The 23,085-nt window shown below is 38.5% G+C and overlaps 1 protein-coding gene across 2 annotated transcripts in view; it reads left to right on the top strand.

Annotated features, from left to right (window-relative positions):
• snap29 (synaptosome associated protein 29) overlaps positions 1-22,763 on the top strand; it is a 48,415-nt gene extending 25,652 nt beyond the window's left edge. For both annotated transcript variants that reach the window (XM_053504882.1, XM_053504881.1), the window contains exons 4-7: positions 15,083-15,279; positions 15,580-15,665; positions 21,274-21,363; positions 21,490-22,763. In XM_053504882.1, the coding sequence (XP_053360857.1) occupies positions 15,083-15,279; positions 15,580-15,665; positions 21,274-21,363; positions 21,490-21,650 (534 nt within the window). In that variant the 3' untranslated portion in view covers positions 21,651-22,763. The remainder of the gene's footprint in view (positions 1-15,082; positions 15,280-15,579; positions 15,666-21,273; positions 21,364-21,489) is intronic.
• Positions 22,764-23,085: the final 322 nt, after the last annotated feature.

The following is a 23,085-nucleotide window of genomic DNA, read 5'->3' as shown; positions in this document are numbered from 1 at the left end:
GAGCGAGTTGGAGAACATCTGCTCCGGACTTCGGGAAAGTAACACTAAGTTAACGGCCAAAGTCGTAGACCTAGAAGGCCGGAGCAGGAGACAAAACCTGCGTGTCCTGGGTCTTCCGGAGGGTACTGAGAGTGGACTCCCTACCGAGTTCTTCCAAAAATTTCTGTGCAAGGTGTTTGGGAGTGAAACGCTTCCATCCCCGCCTGAGATTGACAGAGCTCACCGCATACCTACATCCAAACCCGCTTCAGGTCAGAGACCGCTACCAGGTTAAAGACCTTCTGGTTTGGGAGGCTTGGCGGAGAGGGAGGCTGAAATACAGCAGGTTCGTATTGTAGAAGATTACGCTCCCGAAGTTTTAAGCCAGCGAGCTGAGTATAGACTGAGTTATACAATCGTGGACTCCGGCCTTCTCTCCTGTATCCAGCACGGCTCCGGATAACTCTCTCTACCGGACAGAAGAAGTGGCTACGCTCGGTGGAAGAGACGCAGAAACACATAAACAGTCTGCCGAAAACTACGTACTGCACTGTATTATTATTTTTTTTTAATATGCAACAACAGTTATCAGGAAAGTACCATTTCTAACTAAAAATCTAGCCATGTTTACTGTGTTAAACTTGTGAAGAGGTTATTATTATTTTTCTACTATTACTTTCTCTATTTCTAATCACGAGTGACTTACTTGTGTTTGCATGTTTAGTGTTACAATGTGACGTGGGGGGAGGGGTGGTGTGTTTTTCAGATTTCAGTATTGGAGTGTTGAAATACTCTATTTATATATTTAATTCTTAGTTTTTGTAAACTGTGTCGGAGCAGAAGATGGTGTGGTTAGCGGCAGGAAGATTAGTTAGGTGGAGAATGAAAGAATGGAAAAGCTTGCTGCTTTGTTTGTTAGCAGCTATCTTTGTTTGTTTGGGGGCAGTGGGGTGTGGGGGAGGGGTGTGGGGGCCAGGGGTGGGGGATCTCCGAAGCCAGTATTGTTAGTTTTTTGTACACGGTGTATCTTTGATAGGTTGCTCTGTGTTTTACACTTCTGTTTTAAGGCTGACGCTAGGCATTTCATTATTATTTATGTTTATCTACCTGCATCTCCTCTCAGGGAGAATGAATAGTTCTTTAAACTTTGTGAGCTGGAATGTTAAGGGTTTAAACCATCTGGTCAAGAGAAGGAAGGTGCTCTCACACCTTAAACAACTTAACACTGCAATCGCATTTTTACAAGAAACTCACATTCGCAGTTCTCGTCTTATGTCGCGTTGGAGAGGGCAGCACTACCACTCTACCTTTCAGGCCAAAGCTAGGGGTGTCTCAATTCTTATTAATCCAAACATCTCTTTTGAGCATCATAATGTTATTGCGGATATACATGGTCGTTATATCATTGTTTTAGGGAAGTTATTTAATACTAATGTAGTGTTATTTAATACTAATGTAGTGTTGGAACAATAAATGAAACACCTGAAGTGTCATGTTTAACTGTTTGGGATGCTCTAAAAGCCTACCTCAGGGGACAGATAATTTCATATACTGCAAATATGAAAAGGAAGGCATATAAAGAACGAAAAGATTTGACCAACCAAATTAAAGAAATTGATTAGCAGTATGCTCTATTTAAAAACCCCGAGCTGTATAAAAAAAAAAACGCATAGAATTGCAAACTAATTTTGAACTCATCTCAACGCATGTAATTAAATGCCAATTATTAAAGAGTAGGAGCCAATTTTACATTTATGGTGACAAATCTGGGAAACTTTTAGCTAACCAGAAGGATGGTACCATCACTACCAACTATTCTAAAATTAATGATGCATTCAGAAATTTTTATTCTCGATTATATACTTCTGAGTTTCCAAAGGACTGTAATTCACTTGAGAATTTCTTGAATCAATTAGATATCCCAACACTGTCCCCTGATTCTAGATTAAGATTAGAAGAGCCCATATCACAAAAGGAGATCAGTTCAACTATCTCATCATTGCAATCTGGTAAGTCCCTGGGTCCTGATGGGTTCCCTGCAGAGTTTTTTAAATCATTCTCCTCATACCTAGCTTTGGTTCTATCTGAATCTTTTAAGCAAGGTAAGCTGCCTGCGTCATTTAATGAGGCTCGCATCACCCTTATAGCAAAGAGAGATAAAGAGCCAACAGAGTGCTCTTCATATAGACCAATCTCTCTTCTGAACGTGGATGTTAAAATCCTTGCTAAAGTCTTGGCTCGTAGATTAGAGAATGTTTTACCCTCTATTATATCTAAGGACTAGACCGGTTTTGTAAAAAATCGCTTTTCTTACTTTAACATTCGACGTCTTATGGATGTCCTGTACACACCATCAGAGGGAAACCCTGAGTGTGTCCTTTCTTTGGATGCTGAAAAGGCTTTTGATCGTGTGGAATGGGAGTATTTATTTAGGGCTTTAGAAAAATTTAATTTTGGTCCAAGTTTTATCACTTGGGTTAAAGGGATCATTCAGAAACATTTTTCATTAAATGTTAATATGATCTTTAGGGTCCTAATGAAAAGTTTTTAATATATTTTATTAAAAATTCTCAATGGTTGTGTAAAAAAACACTACTTTTAACTGGTAAAAACTAGCTCTGTTCTCAGCAACCTATTTTAGTGATGTTCCCTTAAATGCTTATGATCGCTGCTGAGCCCGCCCCCCCAGTTCTATGCGGCGTGTCTTTACAACACACATGGGGTATAGCCATGGGAGTGTAGTCCAGTGCGGTCAATGCTTTGGACTGCATTATCCACAAAGCATTGCCCATAAAGCATTTCTTAGTGGGTAATGCAGTCCAAACTGGAAAACGCTGGAATATAGAACCTGGGCCTGTTTTCTTAAGTAGTGTTTGGTTTGATTTAAGTACGGAACCTACGCGGAAGTTTGTAATATCGCCTGACAACGCAGAAATTAAAAGAATGGACATGCATCGACTCGATTTGTCTTTCTCATCACTGCATGGGCATGAATTAACAGGCTGTTACGCTGCCGCGAGCAACAACAACATAAAGCGGAGAAGCTTACTGAAAGAGATACGGACGCGATGTGTTTACTGATGTGTTTACATGACTTCTTAATCTTCGACAGACATCGTTATAAACCATCTAACGTAACAAAGGTAAGCATAATATAGTTTTCCGACTACGTACACAGTTTGCAACTAGACAATCACCTTAATGCATTGTTTATTATAAACGGGCGATTAGGGATTATATAGAGACGGATGTACATAGAGAAGAAGCCATAACCATGTTCTATGAGAGTATAAGTTAATTTACACTCCGCATTCATCGTGGTTATTAGAAAAGGCGATCTGCAAAGATTCATAGAAAAAGAAATTACTCACTGAGCCTGGTGAAGATAAAGCAGGAACACGAAGCGTTAGTACAGAACCATTTTTTAAGAGCAGCTTCCTAGTAAAGCCTGCTTTATATTGACCCGCGTTTATAAAGCAGTCTGGTAAAAAATGATTATCGCAAACATGAACGCATTTAGGTAAATCGGCGGGGACGTTAGCTTTAAAAACTAAATTCAGCCACTGCGTCCTCAGCGGCTCAGATGTCGGTAGTGAATGACGACTGCTGTGTTTGCTATTACACCCAACAACTGTACACCACACTCGCTTAGGCGGCATTTTGCTCCAGCGGCGAAAAACAATGGCCGACAGCTTCTTCTCACTCGCTAAAACACCAGTGTCAATCAACCAGTGTAGGAGCGGCCTCTTGTGGTGTGGCGTCACAGTGACAGGCATTTGCGATTGGCCTGATTTCAGAAGGGGCATGTTATTGTAATAAATGAAAAGAAAACCACTGGGCGGCTCTTTATCATTTAAATTATTATATTCAAGCCCTATTGCCAGTTCTGACAAATGCTCAGCAGTCTCAACCATTCAGCCTTCAGCGGGGAACTCGTCAGGGGTGTCCTCTTAGCCCATTGCTCTTTAACCTTGCCATTGAGCCACTAGCAATTGCATTTCGCAGTTGTAGGGATATATCTGGGATTTGGAGGCAGGGAGAACAACATAAAGTTTCCCTTTATGCAGATTATCTTCTACTTTTTATATCAAATCCAATCTCCTCCCTTCCACCTGTGCTGTCATTGCTTAGTGAATTTAGCTACTTTTTAGGATATAAATTGCGCAAAAGTGAACTTTTTCTGCTTAATAACACAGCAGTAACAACTGGCATGCACAATTTTCCATTCAATATAGTGAAAAATCAGTTTACCTATCTTGGTATTACAATAAAAAGGAAACATAAAAACCTTTTTAAAGAAAATTTTACTAGGTTGTTGAACCAAACTAAAAAGAACTTGGAAAAATGGTCACCACTGTTCATGTCCCTGGTGGGTCGCATTAATGCCATTAAAATGAGTATTTTTCCTAAATTTTTATATCTCTTTCAGTCTGTACCTGTTTTCATTCCCAAATCTTACTTTGGTGCTTTAGACTCAATTATATCCTCTTACCTTTGGAAAGGTAAACATCCACGATTAAATAAGGCCCTACTTCAAAGATCTAAAAGAGATGGTGGCATGGCTCTACCTAATTTTCGTTTTTTACTACTGGGCAGCAAACATTCGATCTGTCATCTTTTGGGCATATTTTCATAACCAGCCTAATCGGCCTGCCTGGGTGGAAATGGAGATAAAGTCAGTCAAAAACCTCTCTGTCTCTGCACTCCTTGGATCCGCACTCCCCATCCCCTCAATAAAATTAATTAACAACTCAGTTGTTAGGCATACCTTGAGAGTATGGGCTCAGTTCAGAAAGCACTGCGGTCTTCTGGGCTTTTCTCTTTCCAGTCCTATCGTCTCTAACTATCTCTTCCAACCTTCTTTACATGATTCAGTGTTTCAGGAATGGTACAATAAGGGTATCAAGCTTTGCAAAGATCTGTTTGTTGACCATAAGTTTGCATCGTTTGAGCAGCTTTCTGAAAGGTTTAACCTACCCAATTCAAACTTTTTCAGATATCTGCAAGTAAGACACTTCATTCGCTCTTTAATACCAAATTTCCCTGAGGCTCCTGCTGCAAATATTATAGATAATCTCCTATGTTTGTCCCCGCTGCGTAAAGGCCTAATATCCACTATTTATGGTGGATTGATGGGTTTGAGTCACACCCCTTTAAGTAAAATTAAAACTGCTTGGGAGATAGATTTAAATCTCTCACTGTCAGATGATACTTGGAATTCAGTTCTTAAATTTGTCAACTCAACTTCCTTATGTGCCCGCCACTCTTTATTACAGTTTAAGGTTGTACACAGGGCTCATTTCTCCAAACTTAAATTTCCTGTTTTTACCCAGACATTGATCCTTGTTGTGAGAAATGTAAAAGTGGAGAGGCGTCTCTTATTCATATGTACTGGACATGCCCGAATTTGGAATAATTCTGGAGGGATGTTTTTAAAACCTTGTCGTATATATTGAAATGCAATCTTAAACCAGATCCTCTGATTGCTCTTTTTGGTATCACTGGAGAGGAAGACAAGCGTCTAACTCCAGCTAAACAGTGTTTGTTATCTTTTGCGACACTCCTGGACAGGCGTTCTCTTTTATTTAAATGGAAGGATGCCACGTCACCTACTCACGCCCAGTGGCTCAGAGATATTATGTCTCGTCTGTCCCTGGAGAAGATCCACTACTCAATCCGTTATTCAGACTTAAAATTCCAACAGGTGTGGTGGCCCTTCCTTCGCTTTTTTATATACATTTATAGTTTGATTCCCTTTTTATTTAATTGTTTGTTAGTTTGTTTTCTTTTCCCTTTTTTTTGTTGTTGTATGCAAAACTAAAAAACTTCCAGCTCCAGGTTCTTTTTTCCGTTTTTGTTCTAGTTTTTGTTCTAGGCTAGTTTTGGCATCTAGCCTTTCCTTATACTTGTGAAGCTGGCTTGGAGCTAGGGAGGGGTGGGGTGGGTGCTATAGGGATTTATAAGGAGGTTTTAAAATTCTGTATTGAAACATTACATGTCATACCCTGTAATATCCCTGTTTCAAAATCAATAAAAATATTGGTAAAAAAAATTAAGTTAAATACCTGTGCAGTCAGGGGGAAAAAACTAGGTCAATTTTCTTTCCTTTTAATCCACCTCTCTTCTCCAGCACTCTAGTAAGCTGATCGGCCTGGTGGTCAAGTTGTGCAAAAACTTTGAGATGAGGGGAACAGGGGTAATCCTCACAAATTCTGCTTCCACCTTTAAATAATGTCCACAAACAACCAGTTATTGGTGCATTCAAAAACTTTAAATGCAATAGAAACACCACTTTACATTTATCCAAGTCATTATGCCTTGTCATGTTCCTAATTCATTGCATTCTTCTAAACCCATCATCTGAGCCTGTGCTCTGTACTATTCTGCTATTCAACATACACAAAAAGAAATCTACTTCTGCCTTTCTGGTTTGTGCTTGAGGGAATTAATGCTCATCTCTGGGCAGTCCAAATTTCTTAGCTTGGTCCTATAGTTAGACATCTTGTACTTGAGACTAATTTTCAAGCCATAGTAACGACAAAAAAAGATCCTTGTTCTCTCAAACATGGGCAAGCTTTAAATAATGCTTCAGCAACAGATTTTATTTCCAAATTTAAAGGATATGCCTTCTTCTTTGTCTTTCAGCTGTTCCCTTTCCGGGGGGCTGCCACAGCGAATCATCTGCCTCCATCTAACCCTATCCTCTGCAGCTTCTTCTCTTATACCAACTAACTTCATGTCCTCTCTCACTGCATCCATAAATCTCCTCTTTGGTCTTCCTCTAGATCTCCTGCCTGGAAGTTCCAACCTCAGCATCCTTCTACCAATATATTCACAATCTCTCCTCTGAACATGTCCAAACTACCTCAATCTGGCCTCTCTGACTTTATCTCCAAAACATTTAACATGGGTTGTCCCTCTGATGAACCTATTCTCGATCCTATCCATCCTTGTCACTCCCAAAGAGAACCTCAACATCTTCAGCTCTGCTACCCCTAGCTCTGCCTCCTGTCTTTTCTTCAGTGCCAGAGTCTCTAAGCCGTAGAGCAATGCTGGTCTCACCACTGTCCTGTACACCTTTCCTTTCACTCTCGCTGATACTCTTCTATCGCACAACACACCTGACACTTTTCTTCACCCATTGATTGAGACCCCAATGATCTTCTCTGCTGTCCTCACTATTCGTTGTAGGGTCTTGCGGTCCAATATGGCACAATTCCCAAACCAGACAGTGATGCAGCCGCTCAGGATGTTCTCGATAGTTCCTCTTTAAAAGGTGGTCAGGATCGGTGGTGAAAGCTGGGCCTTCCTCAGTCTTCTCAGAAAGAAGAGACGCTGTTAGGCTTTCTTGTGTAGGGAGCTGGTGTTGATGTTCTCTAGGTGGACACCTAGGAATTTGGTGCTTTCGACGATTCTCACAGAGGAGCACACAGCCTTGTGGGGCCCCAGTGCTCAGTGTGGTGGTACTGGAGGTGCAGTTTCCGATCCGTACTGACTGTGGCCTTCCGGTCAGAAAGTCCAGGATCCAGTTGCAGAGGGAGGTGTTCAGGCTCAGCTTCCCGATCAGTTGTTGGGGCATGATAGCATTGAATGCTGAGCTGAAATCTATGTACAGCAAGATGGAGTGTAGTGGAGATGGCGTCGTCCGTTAAGCAGTTAGGACAGTACGCAAAGTGCAGTGGGTCCAGTGAGGGTGGCAGCAGGGTCTTGATGTGTCTCATGACAAGCCGCTTGAAGCACTTTATGATGGTGGGTGTAAGTGCACTTTGAAGTTGCATCTCCACATCATATGTAAACTAAGGGTATTTGAAATTCTGTAGGCCACTGCGATCGAACATTTGCTGATTCAGGGCAGAAGAGTATTATTGTGTCAAACGCGGATGAAGATGTGTCTTTACCATTTTGGTGCAAAGAGCCTTGACTGACATCAGAAGCATCAGCCAATAAGATGACTTTCACTGTACTCTTGTCTTGTTATTAATTTGATAAAGGGTAATTATCAAAGTCCCTGTCTATGTACTGGAGTCTGATGTCGTAAAATAAAACTAAATAAAAAGTAACAAGCTACTTAGAACTAATAAAAAGTAACAAGCTACTCAGAACTAACAAATGAAATGGTCATGTAAGAAACAGAATTTCCACTAGTAGACGTAGCAGATCTTACCTGTTATGAGTAAAGCACACCCTTTTTTTTTTTTTTTTAAGGACTAGAAACACTGCAAAGGATAAAAAGAAAAATTATAAAGATTAAATTATAAACAATTTAATTAGGTTAACATCAAGTATAACCATTATACACAAAAATATATTTTATTTCAAGACCATTTTCATATTGTACACCTTTATTTTAGCATTTATGTACGATACCCGTGTAAAAACAGGCCAATGTTTAATTCATGGTACCTTAAAACTTGGTAATTATACACAAGCTTCAGATCAATTTAAAGTTAAACTGTAAATACTGCAGAAATTCTGTTTATTTTGGTACATGTTAAATAACTGCTCTTGGTGAGATGTTGGTGGAATGGTGAGATGTTCCAGTTAAATGTATGCATATAATATAAAATGTGTGTGTGAATTTTGGAACAATAGAGACTCGAACACTGTATAACTGTGTGCTGCACAATTAATCATATCGCAATCGTGATGTCAGCCTATGCGATTACATTACAGCAAATGTTGCGATTATATTAAATAAACAAATGCGTTCGCGGACGTTATTCATTCTAAGAGCTGCATGGCCATTTCTTATGTCAAAAATAAAAAATAACCAGTCAGTCAGGTGCAGCGCATGTGCTGGTAGTCACGTGACTTTCCGCAGAGCAGTGTGGAGACGGAAGAAAATGGATACAGAATAGACCGATGCTGAAAATGTGCCCAGAAAAAATGCAACCTATGTTATTTGGCGATGTTTTGGTTTCAGGATATCGGACACTAAGCAGAAAGATGTACTGCGCAAAATTGACAAAACTAAAGTCGCTACATCAGGTGGCAACACGACAAATTTATATCAGCACCTGAAGCAACACAGAAAAGTATAATGAATGCATGGCGGTAAAAGCTAAGAGTAGTAAAAAGACCAAACAAAGCACAACCCAGTGTGAGCAGAACAAAACAACACATTATTACAGAAGTCTCAGTAAGTGATGTAGCAAGGTTCAACTTGAAATAACTGCAGTGAAATTCTTTGTAACTCCTACGGACCTTTGGTCAAGCAGGACGACTGAGACATATATTAGCCTAACCGTGCACAATGAGTTTGAACTGAAAAGCCGTTGCCTGCAAACATCGTATTACCCTGACGATCACACCAGAGAGAACATACTGTAGCCGCGAGTTTGAGAGAGGCACTGGCTGCATGGGACCTCTCTAAGGAATGGTTTGGTCGCTGTCACAACAGACAACGGCACAAACATCGCCAAAGTGGTGGCGCTTAATCACTGGACTAGGTTCCAGTGCTTCGGGCATAGACTTCCAAATGAAGTGGAAAGGGGAAGGGTTAAAATATTTCCCCTAAGAAATGGGACACCACTACAACACTGTCCGTTAATTTACATGTACACGTATGGCCGTAAGCAAAACAAACAATGCATTATCAAATGCTCGGCAAACTGCCGTGCTACTGAACTTTTATATTTGTTTGTAGCATGCAGTAAAGTGTATATGAAATAAAAATATTTTTTTTGTAATATCGCGCAATCGGTGCTATCCGTTAGCAAACTTTAGCGATTTTTTTTCAAACGTTTCTTTACAGAAAAATACCATAAACACAAGACTAAAGGTAATATACATATAATGAAAACTTGTCATAAAAATCCTTATTAATGGCAAAAATTCGTTACATTTATGGGTCTGCTTGCTCGAGTGAGCAGCCATCTTGAAAATTTCGCTTAGCCCTTCGTTTGAAGTGAGGTCCCGAAAAATCTTTGTTTGGAGGGCTTTCTGGCCCTTCCCCTTACCCCTACCCCTTCAACCTAAAGAGAAATGAGACACCCCTACCCCTTCACGTGAACGCGCCAAACGGAGGGGTAGGGCTAAATGTAGGGGTAAGGGGTAGAATTGGGATTGGGCTTTCATTTAGCCATTGGGAGTCTAAAATTAATATGTTTAAAGGACACTTTTCTTTAATCTTTTCTTCATCATTAGATTAAAGATTAGATTAGATGGTGAGTGATTTGATAAGAATACCAATCAAGTATATGTTACATCCTCCTTAAATGTCCCTGTTTTGGGAGAAAATGTAAAAATATATTTTTTTAAATAGGTATTTGTTTTATTTATCTGTACTTTTGACTTTTTAATTATATTTTAAAGTTAATTTAATGTAATTTAATTCAATAATGTAAAGATGTTACTGTTATTTAATTTTGTAGAATTTTGTTTTAATTAGAAAACATTGTTCATTTCTGCTAGATTGCACTGTACACTATATCTCAGTTGAGAAATTCAAATTTTAGCATTATTAGTAATGTGGGTGCATTTTCCTTGATAACAAGCAAGTTGAGTCATACCACTTGTTTATCGTATCGCAATCGTAAATCGCAATTTTGACCTTAATAATCGCAATGTGACATTTTTCCCAAATCATGCAGCCCTAGTATAACTACTGATGTACCACACAAAATTCTTACCTTTGTAGGAACTGACAGAACTGCGCACAGGCGGAGAGTAAATTAACTTTGCGCAGGTGTAGTTTGAATTGTCTTGCTCTTCTGTTTCATTAGCGGTTCATGACAGCAGGGGTCTCGCTACTGCCCCCTGCTGTACTGTATGAAATGTGGACTTAACATGAATGGTTTGTGATTAGACAACACCAGTTAGTATTAGGAATGTGTATGGTCAAGTTGAGACAAAATTACGTTAACCTTAACCGAAATAAATACTTTAACAAATACCATTATTTTGAGTATACTGAAGGTAATTATATTATGTACAGTGCACAACCTGCCTTTGAAAAATTTTTTAGTGTCCTTACTATTCTTTAAAACCCTACAATACAATATTTTATGATAACTAAGTATAGTTTTTTAATTTGTACAGATAAAACAATTCAAGGCACAAATGTTAACACTTTTTTCCAGGACGTTTTTTTAGAGTGCACTGACTGAAATTAACACAAGCGGGCTTAATTTTTAACTAAATAATATCATGTTTATCTCATGGGTTTTCACATAAGATAAACATGTGATTCCATGGGTTTTACACAAAAATGTTTCAAAAACAAACTTTTGCACATGTAAAAGAACATGTAAAATTCATGTCTTTTCTGTAAGGAATAATACAGTATATTGTTAATAAGATAAAAATGTGATTTCATGGGTTTTACACACAAATGTTCCAAAAACACATTTTTGCACATGTAAAAACGTGAAATTTATGTCTTTTTTGTAAGGGATAATACAGTATATTGTTAATTTTACTGCAATACCGTGGAACCTTGGATTGCGAGCATATCAAAGCATGCTTTTATATTAAAACACTCATATATCAAAGTGAATTTCCCCCATAAGAAATAATGGAAACCACAACCCAGAAATATTCACATAAAAATATTTATTACAAAATGAAAAGTTTTTCCAAACAAAAGTAAAAATAAAAAAAACTAACCTGCACTTTATCATTGAAAAAGTAAAAATGAATTCTGACACTGTTTTTTTAGGAACCTTCTTTAACAAGGTACCTCTCTTAGGACACTCGAGCACGCACACGCAACGGAATCACTGCTATAAAATAAAAATCATACAAATTAACCTGTACTTTATCTTTAAATAGAATCAGTACAGAGCAGTGTTTCCGTTTGTGTGTGTGTGTCTGTGTGTGAGGAGGAGACGAGAGTAGGAGGGAAGGGGCACAGTCTCTAATGACACTCGCTTGCGCGCACACACTAACAGAATCACTGCTTTCTTCCAGAGAGAGAAACTGGATCTGAAATAATAATTGATTTGCTTCATGCGCGTGCACACACGTGTGTTATAATAAACAGTGCACACATACATACACATACAAAAGAACGACTTTCTCTCTCTCTCACACACACACACACATACAAACACAAAATAACGCTTTACGCGCACACGTTTTTACAATTGGGTTACTCGCAATCCGAGGTTCCACTGTACGTAGACTGCAAACTAAATTTAAGGGAAATCCCGAATGCCATTTTGTCAAAGTTTTCCACTTTCTTGGACTGTAAAATTAGTTTGTTAAGGATTTTCCAAAGTTAGGATTATTTACCATTGGGACAAGTTTACAGGACAGACATGTTCTACGATTGTGCTCCTGGACTAATTAATTAAAACGTGAGGCCGAATCATTTCTTTCACACCCCCACATGCACACACACACAATATACAGTACCCGAGTTTAGACATTTTATATATTCACTTACACACTAAAAATATTTCTATACAATTATATTTATATTGTATATAATTGTAAACATAATTGTTTACAAACACTGATATGACATCGGTGAAATGCTTGTCCTTGTATAACCTTTACAATCAGCAGGTTTACTGGTAACACTACCTAACTTGCTACTTCGGCTAAAGTGTAGAATAATTTCATTGTTCTTTTTTAAGTGAGCTACTGTGTTATTCAATATTGGGGTCTGCTTTATAATATTGAAAAACAATTGGTGGTAAGAGTAAAATATCAGTTGGAAAAGTACAGAAAATCACTTTTAAACACACTTATTTAAATAAAAGGGCATACTTTTTAGAGTATTTAGTTAGATGTGGTCAGTAGTAACATCATTCTCCCCCTCTCCTGCTAAAAAAAAAGAACACAAATATGAGGGGTATTTAAGATAACTGGGGCATTTCTCATGAACGAAAGCATAAGAAGCAAGATGATCTCAGCTGAGGTGCCTTGGAGCCCACTGCAGTCCTAGAACATTCAGTGAGTGGAATGCCTCATCTTTAAAAATTCACAGATAATTTGTTGACAACTTGCAAAAGACTGGTGAGTTATTGCCACATTCCTTGTACAATCTTCACCTCACTCCAACCGATTTCCATGTTTGGGCCATTAAAGGACGTTCGGGGAGGGTACTGTTTCAGACGTAAAGCAGGCAAACTGATCATGGTTCCAGCATACTGGAAAGAACAATGTACCTTAATGTCATCCAAGCACTAGAGCAATGCTGGCATAAATGAATTAGTTTAGAAGGGGATTATACAGAGAAATCAAGGTAGTTTTTACTCCCATAGCTGTGTTCTGTTATTTACCACAATCAAAGTCCCAGTTTGACTTGAACACCCCTCATAAATAAACATCATAATGAGTCGTGTGAAAAGTATCATGTGCCACGTGCTGGCCCTATGCCTAGCTGTCACATAATTGTTACACAAGGATGGGGCAATGTTGTTGTTTTTTTCTCAAAGTTTAAGCTTGTTAAAACACAGTCTCACAGGCTTAAACCAAATTTCATAGAGAGGTTATCAAACCTAAGTAGGCACTATCTGCCCAATCAATCAATAAATAAAAGTTTTATATTCCAAGGTTTCTCTGACCACAATTATCTTTGTTCATGGTGCACAGTGTGGTGGCAAATTCATTTGTAACAATAATTCCTAATGCAGCCAGAACCACATACTGGAATACTGTAACTTTCCATCAGGGAAGAAAAAGTCCAAAGATGTGATAACCTGGTCATTTAATACATTCAGGTACTCAGCTGACTGCATTTTATTGCAACATACTGTTGCTGAGCTTAGACCTGATCAACTGGAACAATGTCAGATCAACACTGCCTCCAGAGGCTTGTACAGTGGGTACTATGCAAAATGGGCGCATCATTTCGTGTGCTTTCCTTCTTACCCAGATGTGACCATCGCTCTGGAATACTGTCTGGAAATGTATCTTTAATAAGCATTTAAATAATCTTCAGTCATTTTTTTCCCCCTTTTTCTCTCTGACCAAATTTTCTTCCACAAAGTTAAAGAAATGAAGGTTCATTACAGTCCTTACAGGTTTTAATAATGTGTTGGACAGTTCTTAACCCAATCCCAGTCATTTCAAATATCCTTAATTGTTTTTGGTGCTTGATGCAGGCCAATAATTTTGCACTAATAAAATAGTGACCTGTTATTGGCCATGCAGTGTATCTAATTTTTTTTTAGAATAATACTGTCAGAGTCAACAACATAACCATCCAGCATACAGACTAGCAGCTTGTTTTGAGTGGTTTTAGACCTACCTTTGTTCAACTGTATTTGATACAGCAAGTGTTACCTCAAGCCAGAAGAGGTATATCAGTTCACCTCTAAATACAACAATAAAAGATGTAAACATAAAAGTAACAGATAAATGCATACTGAAGGCACATTTTCACTATTTTTCTCTCTCACACACATGGGGAGGTTTAGTTAACTACTTCCAGTCCAAAAAAGTCACTACGTGGATTTGATCAAGCTAATAATCAGGAGCCTTTTATTGGATAATGGCTACAGTGAGTAATATGGTTCAGCTTTAACTATAACTGATAGTGAGTAACTTCTTATTTTTTAAAGAAGCATGTCAAAAGACATACCCTGTGGTCCTAACAAAAATGTTTCAAAACAGTTAAATTATTATGATGAAAATAGCTAGCTTGTAAGCTATATAGTGTGCGATTACATCTACACATCTGCCTTTGTGTCACTGTCCTCATTGCTACTGAATGTTTGAAATTTCCTTCAGGATCAATAATCTAATCCTATCTATCGATCTATCTATCGATCATACATTAGTTCGTTCGTTCACCCTGATGCAGAGTGGCAGTGTTATGGCTGGGGTTGCATCTGTTGGTCAGGTCTAGGCAACCCCTGAACATAACACTGCCACTCTGCATCAGGGTGAACGAACGTATGCCATTCTACTGGCTACCAATGCAAGTATATTTCAGACCTGTGGGGAAACACTGGAAGGTTTTTCATTAAATTTTGGAACATTGTGGGAGATATGTGCTATTGGGAACAAGCAAGTCTTGCACTAATAAAACAAAAGGCACTAATAAAATAGTGACATGAAAATATTAGGGCCTTTTTCCAACTGTTGCCACAAGGTTGTCCACATACTTTTGACCATTGTGTGCATGTGTGTGTGTTCTTTGTCTTAACAGGAGTTGATTCGGCAGGGTGAGGCCTTGAAAAGAACAGAGCGAATGGTTGATAACATGGGACAAGACATGAAAACTAGTCAAAAGCACATAAACTCAATTAGGAGTGTATGGGGAGGTTTAGTTAACTACTTCAAAGGAAATTCTGAGCCAAGGCCTCCACAGAAGGAACCACCTCCAGTCTATAAGGCCAGTAAAAGGTACTGACATTTGGTCTTTGTTGTCAAGCAAAGTTAGAGATGTAAGAAAAGTTATGATGTATAGTTCACTGACAAGTGATGCTAGGAGACTGTTAATATTGAACTCTAAAGAGTAAGAAGACTAAATGGTGCAGTAAAACTGGTGGTCAAGTTATCACCCAACACCTTGAGTATAAAATTTTAATTGACTGACTAAATAATTGTAAATAATTGACCACATCAATTTTTCTAAATAATTGCCCTAAGATTTGTCTTTGTCTGCATGTCATTTGTTTTTGTACACTATGGACTTACGGTTAGATTGCAGAATTCTCTGACAGAAAGTAAGGAACATGAAGGTAAATATGAGGCCAGCCATCCCAACCTCAGGAAACTAGACACATCTGGTAAGTGTTTTTGAGGTGGCTGTATGATTTATTTGATGTGCAAACAGACATAATAGCGGATTTAAGCTATACTAGGTGTTTTAAGGTAAAGATGTGGCCATTAAGAATGCAAGTGCCGCTAAATACCACAAGCATTATTTCAGAATTTAAATAAATGTTGTGCTTCATAGAATATCTGCCAGATGGCACATGGAAGGACTAGTTGTGCTTTAAAATTTATAATAAATCTGATGGTGTTAATTATGCAAATGTCGTGATTCGTTAATGTCAAAAACAACATACCTGCCATAAAAATAAGAAAATTTGTAGACATTAGGGATCATGAGAAGTCATGAATAAGATTTTTTTTTTTCTTTCCACAAAAAGCTTTGGGCTTTTTTATAGTTATCATCATGTGTGTTTGCTGTTTGTGTCCAGCATTTAATAATTAATAATAAATAAATAATTTGACCACGGCTGGAAATAATGGCTGGAATGTGGCTGTGAATTTATGACTGAAATAAAGCTGCTCATCGGTGTGCATGAACCCACAGCGCTCACTTTCACTTTACAAAAGGTAGCATTTTATTTAAAGGGCTGATAAACGCATGCGCAGATATGAGCAGATTTATCAATAAAAATACCGACATACTCACCCAGAATTGAAACAAGCTCAAATATATAGGCTACTTGCTAAATGAACGCTGGCTCAAATTATTCGTTCTACAGCCCAAAAAAATAAATACATGAAAATATGAAGGTGAGAGTGTGTGTGTGTGTGTGTGTTGGTGTGAGTGAAGAAACATGGTGTCAAATTACACACACACACACGACAGGCTGATACAGAGTGGAAGAGAAAAAAATGGATCCTTACCCTCTAATGAGACTGTTACTTTATACGCTTTGCTTTATATGCTTTATATGTTATAATAAACAATACACGCCGCCCTGTACACACATACCTCTTTTTCTTTGTCTTTCGGCTGTTCCCTTTGAGGGGTCGCCACAGCGAATCATCTGCCTCCATCTAACCCTATTCTCTGCATCCTCTTCTCTCACACCAACTAACTTCATGTCCTCTCTCACTGCACCCATAAATCTCCTCTTTGGTTTTTTCTCTTGACCTCCTGCCTGGCAGTTCCAACCTCAGCATCCTTCTACTGATATATTCACCATCTCTCCTCTGAACATGTCCAAACCACCTCAATTTGGCCTCTCTGACTTTATCTCCAAAACATCTAACATGGGTTGTCCCTCTGATGAACGCATTCTTGATCCTATCCCTTGTCACTCCCAAGGAGAACCTCAACATCTTGAGCTCCGCTACCTCCAACTCTGCCTCCTGTCTTTTTTCAGGGCCACTGTCTCTAAGCCATAGAGCATCGCTGGTCTCAACACTGTCCTGTACATCTCGCTGATACTCTTTTATCTTTACACACCTGAAACTTTTCTCCACCCATTCCAACCTGCATGTACCCGCCTCTTCACCTCCTTTCCACACTCTCCGTTGCTCGGGACCATTGACCCTAAGTACTTAACATCCTGCACCTTCTTTACCTCTGCTCTCTGTAGCCTCACCGTTCGTCTTGGGTTTCTTTCATTCACACACATGTATTCCGTCTTGCTGCGGCTAACCTCCATTCCTCTGCTTTCCAGAGCATACCAAATTTTCTTCCACCTGTTCCCTGCTCTCGCTACAAAGCACAATGTCATCTGCAAACATCATAGTCCATGGAGACTTCTGTCTAACCTCTATCTCTCTAACTAGCTTTATGCCTCTGTAATTGCCACAGCTCTGCACATCTCCCTTGTCCTTAAAAATTAGCACCAATACATTTCTCCATTTTTCTGGAATCCTCTCACTCTCCAAGATCTTGTTAAACAAACTAGCTAGAAACTCTACTGCCACCTCTCCTAAGCACTTCCATACCTCCACAGGTATGTCATCAGGACCAACAGCCTTTTCACTCTTCATCCTCTTTAACGCCCTTCTCACCTCACTTTTACTAATATTTGCGACCTTCTGCTCCACAACATTAACCTCTTCTACTCTTTCTTCTCTTTCCTTTTTTCTCATTTATCAACCCTTTAAAGTACTTTTTCCATCTTCCCATTACCTTACTGGCATCTGTCAGTATCTTTCTGTCTCACCAACCTGTACAGATCCACCTCCCCCTCCTTACCATCCAATCTAGCACACAAGTCCTCATATGCTCTTTGTTTGGCCTTTGCCACCTCTACCTTCACCGTACACTACATCTCCCTGTACTCCTGTCTACTCTCTTCAGTCATCTCAGAGTCCCACTTCTTTTTAGCTAGCCTCTTTCTTTCGTATACACTCCTGGACTTCCTTGTTCCACCACCAAGTCTTCTTGTCCACTTTTGCCTTACCTGATGATACACCAAGTCCCCTCCTACCTGTCTCCCTGATCATATTGACTGTAGTTGTCCAGTCAACTAAAAGCACCTCCTGACCACCCATAGCCTGTCTCAACTCCTCCCTGAAGACTACACAACATTCTTCCTTGTGGTGGAACCTTTTTCAGCTTCCACCACTTTGTCCTCTGCTCTGCCTTTGTCCGTTTCACCTTCCTCACCAACAGGGTTATTTTACTGTACACACCACCGTTCTGTGTTGTCTGGCTACACTCTCCCCTAACAACACTTTGAAGTCACTAATCTCTTTCAGATTACAATGTTGACCTAAGAATGCTTCTGCCTCCACTCTTATGTCACTCTATGTTCCTGCCTCTTCTGGGAGGAAAGTATTTACTACTGCCATTTCCATCCTCTTTGCAAAGTCCACCACCATCTGTCCTTCTACATTCCTGTCCTGAAGACCAAATCTGCCCATCACATTTTCATCACCTCTGTTCCCTTCCCCAACATGTCCATTGAAATCTGCACCAATCACCACTCTTTCACCTCTGGGGATGCTCTGCATCACTTCATCTAACTCACTCCAGAATGTCTCCTTCTCTTCTAACTCGCATCCTACTTGTAGGGCATAGCTACTAACAACATTTACCATCACCCCTTCAGTATGAAGCTTCACACTCATCAATCTGTCTGATACTCTTTTCCCCTCTAGAACATTCCTAACAAACTCCTCTTTCAGGATAACTCCTACTCCATTTCTTTTCCTATCCACACCATGGTAAAACAATTTGAACCCTGATCCTAAGCTTCTGGCTTGGCTACCTTTCCATCTGGTCTCCTGGATGCACAGTATATCCACCTTCTTTCTCTGCATCATATCAACCAACTCTCTTGCTTTCCCTGTCATAGCTCCAACATTCAAAGTCCCTACTATCACTCCTAAACTCTTGCCTTTCCTTTTCTATTCCCTGTTTTCGAACACGCCTTCCTCCTCTACTTTTTTGACCAACAGTAGCCCAATTTCCACCGGCACCCTGTAGGTCAACAGCATCGGTGGCGGTCATTGTTAACCCGGGCCGATCCGGTATGGAAATGATATTTGTGATTCACATCATTGATTTGGCAAATGTTTTTACATTGGATGCCCTTCCTGACACAACCCTCTGCATTTATCCAGACTTGGGACTGGCACAAGAAGACACTGGATTGCGCCCCCCGTGGTTGCATTCTGTACACACATGCCTACAAGCACAAAATAAAATGTTTTACACGCACATACACACACACACATATGCTCACAGTGTTATAGTAAACAGTACATGCATGCACGGATGTTGATTATACCAGTGAGCGACGAGCACTAAGACCCAGCAGGGGAGACGATTCCCGCAATTTCGCAGCGCACGAGAGAGAAAAACCGTTGGCTCAGTTGTGACCACGTGACGCTCGGCATCAAAACAAGAAGCACATGCGTAATACATGATACTCGGTGCTAGTCAACCAAGACAATGCTCGTTTTTCAAGTCAAAATGTATTAAAAATCTTTTCCTTTTAATCCGAGGTTCCACTGTATGAGTCTTGGGAAGCCTGATTTCACCCGAGTCAGGTGTCAAGTTCTTACATATTCATGAAAAGGCGTAGACTATTTAGTGAAACAGAGTCTTTGGTGAAAAAATTAGGCCCACATTGCCCAGCGGCCCACCGTGTAAACTTCCAGTGCTCCAGATAGCCAGTCCGCCACTGCCCAAGACTTTCATGAACTCAGTTCTGTGTTCTTAACAATCTGCCAGGTTTGTTTATTTTCCAGAGAAATCATAATAACTGGTCATAAATCAAAAGCATCAAATCCAACTATGAAGTCTGATTTAACTGTTAACATTAAACATTTTATTTTTTATCTATTTTTTGTTTTGCTTAAGAAAAAATTTTTAGGCAGAGACGTCTGGTCTATCTTGTTAATTTATCTTAAAACCCCCTATTTGCCACCAGCGAAACCGGTTTGATAACTTCACACCTAACGTGAATGAAAGGTGAGAAAAGATTCCCGCAGAATTCCTTGACATGAATCACATTAAGATGATGTGGCATGCTCTGAAAGACTATATTCGACAAGAAGCAAAAAATTTTAATTGCTGCTATTAATAAATTCTGGTTTGAGATACTTACAGAAGAGGCATGTAATAAATACATAAATAGCTTGTTTAAAGTTCTTTCAAATGTGGTTAAAAATCAGGGTGGACACACTGGAATGTAAATAAAAACTGTGCTTATGATCCTAAAAATAAAAGTTTTGATATTATTATATATTTGTAGTATGTTGTGTTTATTTGATTGATCTTAAAATTTTTTGAGTTTTTTAATAATCAACATGGACACACTGAAATAGCTGAAAACTTACAGTGTAATGCCACAAAAAAAAATCGTATGATCAATAATAACTAAATGCTTTAAAACGACCATTTTGTCATATTTTTGTTTTACCTGGATTAAACTAAAACATTTTTATCTATTTAATGATTTAATGATAATATTTTTGGGGGGATTGCTAAAATATAATTTCATTTACAAAATACTTGCAAAGAGAAAAAAGGGATTGGCAAAGCTGGCTCCACTTTGTTAACCTCATGTCATTATTTACAGTGACATTAACATATTTGCATTGAGTTTAATCACTTACCATTCAAATTTTTATAGCAAAAGCAAATGTAATAATAATAAATTTAAAGCACTACTACTGCTGCTAATATTAATAATGAATAGAGAAACGCAGTCAAGGAAGAATTATTATTTATACAAAAGAAGGAGAAGAAAATGAAGAATAAATACATGTCAGTATTTACAGTTTGAGCTTTACACGTTTGAGCTTTATTGCTTGGTGGTCAATTGGCGCCTAGGAGGGATTAACACATTATCGGCTTCAGTAAGCAGCAATACCAGAAATTGAAACACGACTGCCCCCTACAGATAATGTACATCATGTGCCTGAGAACCCAACAGCTGCTTGCGCAGTGCCGCAGCAGCTCATGAAATCCCTTTCCTCGAGACGCGCATTCTTAATGGCCACATCTGTATATGTGGTTAATTATCTCTGTGTCTGTAATTGGTCTTTTAAGAAACTGCATTGTTTATTAAAATCCTTACATTTTATTTGTAAATATACATCAACTTGGGTAAAAACATAATCATTTACAAAAACCAAAACCTCATTATTTGTTCATTTTCTAAAGCAGGCATATGTTTGTTCAAATAGGGTTTGAAGTTTCCTTTGATAATAAAGCATCTAAAAATGGAAAGAATGGACATTTGAAAGCTGCCCATCAGCATCTGGACTCCAACTTAGGTGAGAAAAGAATTAACAGAATTTTTATTTTTATTTTAAAGAAGCTGTCTACTTTTTACACTTAAATTGTGTGTGTGTGTGTGTGTGTGTGTGTGTGTGTGTGTGTGTGTGTGTGTGTGAGAAAAGATGAGATGTCCAAGGGTCTGAGTCGACTGAAGAATTTGGGCCTGGGTTTGCAGGCAGAGATCGATGACCAGGATGTCACACTGGACACTCTGCTTAATAAAGTGGACTCTATGGAGGGCAAGATAAACTCCACAAACCACCAACTCAAGAATCTGAAATGAGTTCTTGGATATTATTTGACTATTATTTGACTTGATTAAGTTTCATTCTTACCAATTTAAATAATAAGTCTTAGCATAGATGGTTTGATTTTTTTTTTTTTTTCAGAAAAGACACAATGTACACAACTTCACATAATGTACAGTAAATAGATTGTCACAGAATAAGAAAATGTGAATAACTTAATTTGGACAAAAATGTCAGACAAAATCATATAATCCCAAGGTGACCATTTGTTAAATATAAAATAAATGTAACATTAACACTATGTAAAACAATAAAAACAAGAGGCCCCTTTAAATAAGATTTAAATTGCATTTTGTTTTGCATTTAATACAATGTTTAAATGATTTTTATATAGAAATCCTCTATACAAATCTTATAATAGCCACATGAAATTAAACATTCCCTATCTAATATTTTAACTATTAGTTATTTAACTATTACTATTTAATTTCCTTCAAAATTACATGAAAAACAAAAACGCTATAACTTTTTAAAATATTTTATTAAATTAAATGTGGGGTAAAAAAAACTGTTGTATTCGTGTCCATCAATCTGATCTACAGTATGCTGGAGAAACTCCCAGGTGGGAAGACATTGCTTTGTGTAGTTAGCATCAAAAATAAATTTTAAAACAAACATTAACAGCCTCCACCTGTATCAATTGCATTGCCTCCAACATTAGGAAAGGTCTGTCAGGTTCCTCTTGTCTCATTTCCGAGGCACAAAACGTGGAGCAATGGTTCAGTCATCTCTGTATTTTGCAGATATCATTTCCATCATTTACATTTGGGCATTTGGCAGATGCTCTTATCCAGAGCGACTTACATTTTTATCTCATTACACATCTGAGCAGTTGAGCATTAAGGGCCTTGCTCAAGGGCCCAACAGTGGAAACCTGGTGGTTGTGGGGTTTGAACCTGGGTTCTTCCGAACCGTAGTCCAATGCCTTAACCACTGAGCTACCCCTGGCATCATGTTGGTCCCCACCTTTTAAAATAATTAACATTTACGTAAAGCATTTTTGTTAAGGACATACAGCTATGTATTTATTTTGTATTTAATGAAAATGTTTTTTGTCAATACACAAAAATACATAATGTGAACATGAACCTAGTGTATATTTCTGACTAATTTACCTCACTATTTGATATGTTGGTGTGAGGGATAACAGGATATGGCGCTCCATCTGGATTTAACACGAAACATTCACCCCTTTTCAAATTCTTAACAAACCTTAGATGAATACGATATTTAAGTGATGAATTTACAACTTACCATGAATATTTTCATAAAGATGAATAAAAAGCTTGTTTTAAACAATGACGCATTCTCATTTATTAAATAATAAAAAACAAAACAAAAAACATTAACCCAACACCACTGTATCAAAGCATTTAATTTGAACAATAAAGCATGACTGCTTCTACCACA

This window comes from Clarias gariepinus, chromosome 9 (genome assembly GCF_024256425.1).
Source record: "Clarias gariepinus isolate MV-2021 ecotype Netherlands chromosome 9, CGAR_prim_01v2, whole genome shotgun sequence".
Taxonomy (NCBI): domain Eukaryota; kingdom Metazoa; phylum Chordata; class Actinopteri; order Siluriformes; family Clariidae; genus Clarias; species Clarias gariepinus.
Note: the sequence above shows the minus strand (reverse complement) of the source record. Positions and strands in the feature narration are given on the sequence as shown.